The 9,283-nt window shown below is 36.5% G+C and overlaps 1 protein-coding gene across 1 annotated transcript in view; it reads left to right on the top strand.

Moving 5' to 3' along the window:
* Positions 1 to 767: 767 nt before the first annotated feature.
* LOC111345311 (uncharacterized) overlaps positions 768 to 9,283 on the top strand; it is a 35,087-nt gene continuing 26,571 nt past the window's right edge. The window contains exons 1-3 of the mRNA XM_088726444.1: positions 768 to 994; positions 5,822 to 6,475; positions 8,216 to 8,317. Of these exons, the coding sequence (XP_088582570.1) occupies positions 5,842 to 6,475; positions 8,216 to 8,317 (736 nt within the window). The 5' untranslated portion in view covers positions 768 to 994; positions 5,822 to 5,841. The remainder of the gene's footprint in view (positions 995 to 5,821; positions 6,476 to 8,215; positions 8,318 to 9,283) is intronic.

Here is a 9,283-nt window from a genome sequence, read left to right as displayed (position 1 = left end):
TGATGTTCTTTAGTTCAAAGTGATTGCATTTCCCTGCCCGGGTTATCCTGAAACGTTCGGGGTTTTTGTCACCACATAAATTTTTCTCGTAATTCTAGATTTACTATCAGTTTAGCATCAGTCCATTGGAAAATTGACAGATAGAAAGTGTAGCGTTGAATAAAAATATAGAAAAAGTACATTTGTCTGGTATAATTTTTAAATAAGCGCCGCCCTCGAATAAGCGCCGCACTTATGGCGCGAAATATTAAATAAGCGCCGCCGCGCTTATTCGAGTAAATAAGGTATGTTAACTTTTATTTTTCGCTGAAACTGCGAGTACATTGTACCGGTAGTTGAATCTCTGCAAACGATCACAGGAAAACGAGTACTTTAAATGTTCAGCGATAACTTTAGGTAGCAATGACACGATTGAATTACTTCCCAATACGTCTGTGCTCTTCGAAAGGCCTCCTGCACCTTTTACAAATCTACACAAGATCATCTACATAACCCAAATGATCCTTAAAGACCTTAAGATCGAACTCGTTTGTATACCCTTTTGCTTTTTGAAAATCAACCGATTGTGGCGTCCTTCCCCTCACCACACAGCCATTGTAAGAATTTTACGCTTCCATATAAGTTACAGAGAGAAAAATGAGAAGAAAGGTTGTCTCAAGTACTCGTTTCATTGTTGTTTTCGATGCATTTCGCCTTCACTTCTTCAGCAGGAAAACCGACGCAGGCGCGTATCAGCGGTTAACCATATCAAAGAAATATTTACAGAACATGCGCTGACACAATGCTACTTCCGGGTTGGTGGACCACTGGCTAAAAATCCTGCATTTTTGGCAAATTCGAGATTTTGCCGATCTATAGATTCGATCGTTGATCGAGAAAAAGTTTTCAGAGGTTTATTTTAAAGTTTTTCCAGTTGTGGAAAAAGATATCAGCTTGTTAGCTATCGTCACTTCTGTCTCTTCCATCGATGGTCCTCCTTCCATTGTGATTACAGGTTTGTAACTACAGGCCTAAACATGACCGTAGCTTTACTCTCCGTGGCACAGTTCTGCTTTTTAGTCAATTTTTTCATTCTAATATAAGGTATATCCACCATATGTGTTACAAATATTACTACATTAGAACGAATTTATTTGGCGAAGGACTCTCAACTCTCATTTGAGTGAAAGATTCGAGAATTAACGAATAATTATAAATTAAAGTAAAATTGTTTTCTTTAGAACTATGGTAATACGATCTTTATTCGTTATTCCTGTGGAGACAGTAAATGGTCACAAAAATATGAATTTATCCAATACGTATAGTATTTCTTAGAATCTGATCGAATTTCTTTATCGGGAAAATATCAATGCAGTCTGAAGAATAATTACGCAGGAACTAATAACTTTTGACTTAAGTTATTCTATGTTAACCATTACTGGTTTCGAGAAGTGAGTCAGGAAGTTTTCGTGAAAAACATAATGATGATCTGAGCAGACGCTTTATAATTTGAAAAGGATATTTGCTAAGTGGGCTAAATTTTAAGGGGTAGTCTGTCTTGCAAGAGCCTTTTGACTTTCCTTCCTTCTACTATTTATTATACAATCAGCTGTAATCAAAGCCAAAAACTGCAATATAATTACATTCTTACAAGGTGCTTCTGATTCTTTTGAACAGATAGTTTGCTCTCACATACAATTGTATATATAATTCACACTCATCAATTGAGTCAATACAGGTGAATCAGTTACTGAAAATGGTCTCTGAAGATTCTAAATCTTAAAAATTAGGTTCAAACTGTTGATTGTAAGACTATTTCATTTGCACATTGATGTTAAAATATCTGTTGGCCAAAAATCACACAAGAATTAAACTACTTCTAACTGTAAGAACCTGTTCTTGCTAATCTATCACAGGAGCAAAGCATGCTCCTCTTGAATGTTTGGCTGATTTATTACTGATGGGGATTATTATCCATAGTGGTTAAGTTACCTGTTTATGATCATAACAATTTGTGAAAACTATTCATTACAGCTGGATAGCACTTGAGCATAAATCGTACAGGGTTCAACACTTGGCTGCCTGCATTACTAGCCACCGGGTTAGTTTTTTCTAAAATTTACTAACCCGAAACTCACCTTGGTAACCTGGATCAATTTCCTTCTGAGGTCTACTTCAACCCCAAACACACAAACCTTCCTCTAAACTTATTGGCAAAGTCTTTCAAAATGATAAAGAATGGCGTTTTTTCTTTCGTTGTGATAACATAATGTGCCATTAAAGTAAAAAGCTAAGTAAATTTCAAGTGCGAGGCAAAGTGCAAAGCATTGCAACATTGATAGGGAGAAGACTGGGGAAGACGTTGGACATTAAGGTTACAGTGAACCTTCAGGGTGCAAAGGGAATTAGTTCGATTGCTCTCAAATTTTGACAGTAGCTAGTTTTACAATTATAAACAACAAAAATGTGTCTCTGAATTTTTTATTTCTAAATAATTTTTTTCCAAGAGCGATTTTTGTATGATCACTCCACATTTTTTTAATCCAATTTCAAATATGTTCTGTGACTTTTCACTGAAATTGAATATGGCACATCGCAGACATGAATTTTTAGCACTTTGGCCCTGGTAATGGAGGAACACATTAAATAAGCGAAACACAAAATTCACTCTGACGTGTAACATTCAAAAGGTGATTCGGGCGCTTGCATTTAGAAGTCATGAAAAATTCAACAATTCATTTTTTTCAAAATTTTTGGTATAGTCTGATAGCCAGTCCTATAAGCTTTAATCTGATATAGGGGTTTAGATATCTACAGTTTAAACCAGACGCACTACATCGCTTGTATGTGAGACACCCCTGAAGGTGCACAGTAACCTTAAGCACAGAGTCTGAGATTTAGCGATGTTTACGATCGACATGCAAGACAAAAAAAGACACCAGAAAATGAAAGATTTTTTCCTTATTTATTTTTATTATCATTACAATTTAAGCTTTCTTGATTTTTTTAATCAGCTGTGAGCTTCAAGTAAACTAATTATATATAATTTCTTTCAGTTTTTCTACTAGCCAGTAGGCTATTAAAAGTGGATTTTTACTAGCCCGACCAAATTTTTACTAGCCTCGGGCGACTGGGCTAGCGGAGATGTCGAACCCTGACTTAGTAGAGGTAGCTGAGGTTAGGAAGGATAAAAATGGTGGTGAATGGAAACTCCCTGACTGTATCATCACTAACACTTGGCAAATCAAACTACTTGGAGTTGAAGTAGATTAAAATCTTAATCTCACCAACCATCTCAGTAACATTTGCATAAAGGCAAGTCAAAAAGTTGGTGTCCTATTGAGAGTGCAAAATTTGATACCTTGCAAAGCAAAACTCATAATTTAAAAATCATCCATCCTACTTTACTTAACATGTTGCCATCTGGTATGGCATTAAACTGCAGATCCTCTGACAGCAGAAAAATAGAACAGATTCAAGAACCCGCACTTAGAGCAGTGTTTAATTCCCTTTCAGAATTATTTGAAAACCTTTTAGTTTGTGCAGAGCTACCTTCACTATAAAATCAGACTACAACACATCATCATATTAATGTACAAAGTAAAATATGGCATCACACCAAGTGTTGTACAGAAAAAGCATTAGTTATTCACTGAGAAACACTAATTTCTTATAATACTATTAACTATGGAAAATATTCTCTTAGATATCAATTACAAGGACCTAGTATATGGTCAAAACTGGAAAAAAAAAAGGCTTCCTGAATATTGAATCTTTTAAAAAGAACATTAGGAAGAAAGACCTAGCATCATTCTTAAACTGTGAGCAGCCATGGCTGCTGTGACCTGTGCAACTCTTAGTGACCACCTCATAGACCCACTGTTTTAATGTACAATTTATACATGTTATTCATATAAATTATATAGACATCCTTCATAATTTCTTATTTGTAAATATTAACTATTTTATGTTGTCTATCAATTAACTTATTTATTTATTTCTTTTTTGTGTCCCTAATTAGTTGTGAAAGCTAAATACATTGACACATTAGTAAAGCTTTTACTTACTTACTGTTATCATGTTACACTCTTTTTGTTCACACTTCATGATGTAATAGATTGACAGCAAGTTCTTTTTTGTTCAGTTACTTTAAAATGATTGACATGCATAAGCAGGTCAGTTCCAAGTAATAACTGTCAGATGACCCTGAAAGCATTCTGTTTTCCTTAACATTCAGTGTTTTTGACAATGTCAAAGGGGAGTAATATATTGATTAAAGTCATGTTTAGTAAATCATGGCAACTGATAGCCTGTCATCTTCCACCTAAATTCAAAACTAGTAAAGAAGGCTTACCTTTCAAATGGCCTACTTGTAATAGCTCAATTGATAATCTTTAAGACTGTCAGAAAAACTGAATGCTCTCTGAAGTGTGGCAAAGAGGGTAGTGCATTTTACTAAAACCCGGTTGAGTTTCCCCCTCAATTTTTGTTCTCACTACAAGTTACGTGAGCTTGCTACAAAAAATTTCTTTCTAGTTTTACAAATATGTATGGGTCCAGTTTGCAAAGCAACCAATTAAATTAGGAAGCCAAAAAAAATATCAGAATTACTTTTTATTCATGTGACATCTTTGTTTTGACTCAGTAGTGTTATTTTCCATTGTTGTTGGTTAAGGGAATATAAAATTATGATGTCCTAAACAAAACTTGTTTTTGTTAATAAGTTTTTTTTGTCACGTGTGGATATCATATAATAGCATCAAACAACAGCATGCATCTGCTTGTGAGGTTTGACTTGTGGCACTTGCCGTTTATCATCCACAAGTAAAGTTTTAATTTTAATGATCAATATTATTTTATGCATTTCCTGCACAAAGGAAAAGGTTTTGTCAGTGTCAATGTTCAAAAAGTTTATATGGCTGAGCTTTCCATTTACATTATTTCTGTTGTTTTTGTTTTTTAATAATTAAATAGTTTTTTTTTGTTATTATTATTTTTCTGTGATCATAGTTTTTTGTGCCTGCATGCTCCCCTATCCATATGCAATATGTGTACTTTCATGAACAGAATTGACTATTATTTTCTGAATAAAGGCTGATAGTTTCGAAAGAAACTGTTTGGGGCTGCGTCGGTGGGAGTAACGAAATAATTTGGATGTATCAACAAAGTTGAAATGGTAAATTGGTCACCGTAACGATTACAAAAGCTGACGTTTCGAGCGTTAGCCCTTCGTGCGAGCGAATAGAGGAATTGTGGGTTGTGTGTGCTTTTAAAGGCAGAAAATGGAGCTACGTTATTGGTTGGAACATGGCAACGAGAAAAACATGAATAAATTAGTGGAATGAAAAGCGTTCGTTGATCCCAGTGGGATTTAGACTGCCGGTTTTTATTTTCTGTTTAGTATTATGAACAGGTTTCTGTGAACCTAAAATAATTGAAATATTTTCTCCGTACAACCAATTGAAAGAGCGACTTTAAGTTTTTGTTTATCTGTTGAAAGTAATTGTTTGAAATATTAATTGCAGAATGGAGCATCTTGTTAAGAATGTGATTTTTATTAAACAAAATTTTGAGCAATCAGTAAAAACCCAAAATTGATGATTGGTTATTTTAAATCTCTTTGCTTGTATTGTATTGTACCGTCGTCCGGCTCTTGCTCAAGGCCTAGTATGAGGATATTTGTATGCTCTTATGGAATTCAAATATGGAATATTCAAAGTACAATGAAGCGATTACTATTACAAAACTCACCTTTTGAAGATTGATGTTATTGCATGTGCTTATTGATGACTGTCCTCACAACCTCTTTACGTTTTATTTTTTATTTATTTATTACCTTTAGAAGAAAAACCTTTTGTACAAATGGCTACTCCTTCAGCAACATCCACCAAAGAGACAACAAATTATGCGCGAATCTGCCTTCTTCTTGTGGATTTTGGTACCTCAGCTCTAAGAGACACATTTGACAGAATCCACCCTTCAAGCAACCTTTCTTCAGTCCTGGCAACAAATAGAGCTAAACTTCTCAAGGTAACAAATTCTTCGCAGAAGAAAAAATTGTACCCAGCCTTTGCTCCAGGATCAACCACGGCACCAACTGTATCATCAATGGATTTTGACACAACCCTTTTGACTGTTCTTCTGAGAAACATTTGTGGTTTAAGTCCTCCTCCATCAACCAGAAACTGGGATAAACCTCCCTTACCATCAGATATAAGTCTTGAGGCTGATATTGTCCGAATAAAGTCTTTTAGAAACGAAGTGTTTGCTCATGCAGCCAAGGCTTCTGTTGATGATGCAAAATTCCATAACATCTGGACCGACATCCAGGACGCAATTGTGAGACTCGGCGGAAAGAAGACTGAAATCGATGTCTTAAAGACTGAATGTATGGATCCAGGTGTTGAACAAGAGTGTAAAGATCAAGTGAGGCAGATGATCAAAGATGAGGAAGATGTTAGGGAAAAAATCGAAAACCTTGAAAAGAAGACAGAAGGTAAGATCGTTATCCTTGTCGCTAGAGTTAGAGGTGCAAATGTCGAGGAACACTGAGTCTCTTGATTGGATTTTAAAAATGTTCCCTAGAAAATATCTCTTAAATTGACCCCAGTTTCGTGAGTTTTTACCGTGGAGTGAAGTTTTTCTGTATTTATTAACGCGTGACCAAGAGCCAAATATTTTACCGCCCGGCCCGACCTGAGAAAACTCAGTCAATAAGCATTTTATCGAAAGGCTGCAAATAACGGCCGGTCAACGGACAATGCCCGATCAGTATTGGGTATTAATCGGACAAATCCTTGGATTGCCGGACATGTTGTGCGGTCTTTTACTGACTCGTTCAGAGAGATTTTCATTTTTATTTATTTGATAATCACGAGAGACAATATTCATGTTCCCGAAAGAAAAAGAAAACGATTAGAAAACCAGACAAATAAGTGGTCAAGAAATTCCCGGTGGTCGCAAATTTCAGTTGACGATGTTATAAAGTCCCGGCGTCGCGACCGCAAATCATCGTGTCTTCGTTATTTTATTTACTTGAAGTGTACTCGATAAGCAGAGGGTTTTACCTTTGGCTAGATACCATTGACTCTTGAACAAAGTGATTGATTGATTGATTGATTGATTGATTGATTGATTGATTGATTGACTGAATGATCGAAAAGCACCCTCACGAAGAATAATCGCGCTGCACCGAGTGTACTCCACATAGCATTTTCTTCCGGCACACCCTGAAAAACATGTTTGGTTACTAAGCTTTCAGGTGATTTCATCACTCTATGTAACTCGAAAGTACAGGGAGCATATAACACAAAAAGTGGAAGAATAAGGTTGTCTTTAACAGATTCTAAATGGAAGAAAGACAGCGAACGCAACAACTGTACTTGGAATAAGACTCCATCCATATGATACAATGCTGCCGGTTACATTTTAGTTAGCTTATTCTTCAAATTAATTAAGAGATCGATATTCAATCCTTCGGCTTTTACACATTCTACTTTAAGTTCTTTTGTAGAATTGATGTGGAGATTGCCAAAATGTAATTTTTAATTATAAGTGATTTTGCCAGATGTCAAGTAAAACGAACAAAAAAGTGCGGTTGTGTCTTACGTAACCGCTGAATGCGAGGCTCCTTTTGCGATAAATACTAGCGAAACTATCAGCTTGTAACTTTTATTGCCCAACCCACTGGATTCCGTTTTTTTTTTTTAGTTCAAAGAAAGTTTACTGTGCAATCTGGGTTCACTATCGCAAGAGTTACGACTGTTTCAATTTTGCGGGCCAAAAACGGGTTGTGTCCGAACAAAAACTTGTTTGACCGGTGCCGGCCGTTAGTTATTCGCAGCCCTGTTATCTTATGACCACTATGTGTTAAAAATGTCAATCTAACTAGGACGTGATAGACGGGCACACAAGAAACTCTCTATTCCTTGAAAAACGCGACTTTTTTGTCATTTTTGTTATCTTTTAAGTTATTTGCAACTTTTTGCCGGGCCGAACGGCTTTTTCCGGACCGGCTCACGTCAACCCGTCCGGCCACGGCCTTCACTATGGTTTTCTATGGGATTGTGCGAGCGGGGCCAGAGGGATGATATGATAAATGCTCTTATTTTGTAAACTGTTCTGTTCTGCTCTGCTAGTGTTGATGCGATGATCCATAGTAACTGAATTGTAATTTACTGTGGGTTCTGGCAGAGGATTACTTCGAAGATGATAATGCTCATGAACTATTTTTCAGACAAATTTGATGAGATGGGCAAGAAGTTGCATGAGGAAATCGATGGAGTTAACGAAAGGCTGGAAGGGTTGCATGAGATGTTGGATGCAGGAAGAGAGAAAGGTTTGTTTCAAAAATTGGACGACGCCAACTTTTTTCGTGTGCCTCTTCCTTTCTTGCTATTAAACTTTGTCTCTTTAGTCTTATAATCTACTTATTAGTTACTCGGAAGCCAACTTGACTAGCTTCAGTCCACATTTGTTTTCCAGTTTCAATGTCCACTAGATTCAAATTTGTAGATTGTTTTGTTTTGTTTCATCTACGTATTTACATGTTTGGAAAAAGTCATCAAACGATGTTGTTCGTATGTGCAGGGTTAGGGTTAAATTTTTCATTTTTCGATGACATTTTTTATGTACGGATCTCATTTGATATCTCAGGAAATAAGCTGGAAAGTGAGTTGCCTAGAGCGCCAGTCGATGTGCACGGCCATACGATGGAGGTCCAGAGGATTATAAATATCCTCACAGATCATAGCACCAAAGACGTGGCGGTGGTCTTAGTAAGCGGAATACCAGGAATTGGGAAGTCAACCGTTTCCATTCAAGCCGGTCATAAACTAAAAGACGATTTCGGTAGAATCGTTAAGTTTTGCTCTTTAAGAGACATGTATCCAACTAAAAATGGGCGTAACACCAAGGATGATGAAGGAGAAAGGGTGTTGAGGGAGATTTTAAACAAGTGCCAACCAGGTCATCAAGCGGCTCATGAAAATCCCAAACATGTTTTGCTCAACTGGTGTAGGCGGCTTCAGCAAGACCTGGTTCTTGTGCTTGACAATGCAGAAGATGCCATGGAAGACAGTTTTAAAAGTTCGTTTATACAATTGTTAACCGAAATGAGAACGTGTTCAAAGGAAAAGATCAAATTTATCATTACCTCGAGACGTACAGACATTGAGAGCACCGGACCAGTTTTAAATGTTATGAAGGTCGCAATAAATCCTTTGAGTGAAGAGGATAGCATTCAAGTCTTAAAGGGAGTTGAACGTTTGCAAATGGTATCTAATGTAACAGGAGAGGATTTAAG

This window comes from Stylophora pistillata, chromosome 7 (genome assembly GCF_964205215.1).
Source record: "Stylophora pistillata chromosome 7, jaStyPist1.2, whole genome shotgun sequence".
In the NCBI taxonomy this organism is placed as follows: domain Eukaryota; kingdom Metazoa; phylum Cnidaria; class Anthozoa; order Scleractinia; family Pocilloporidae; genus Stylophora; species Stylophora pistillata.
Note: the sequence above shows the minus strand (reverse complement) of the source record. Positions and strands in the feature narration are given on the sequence as shown.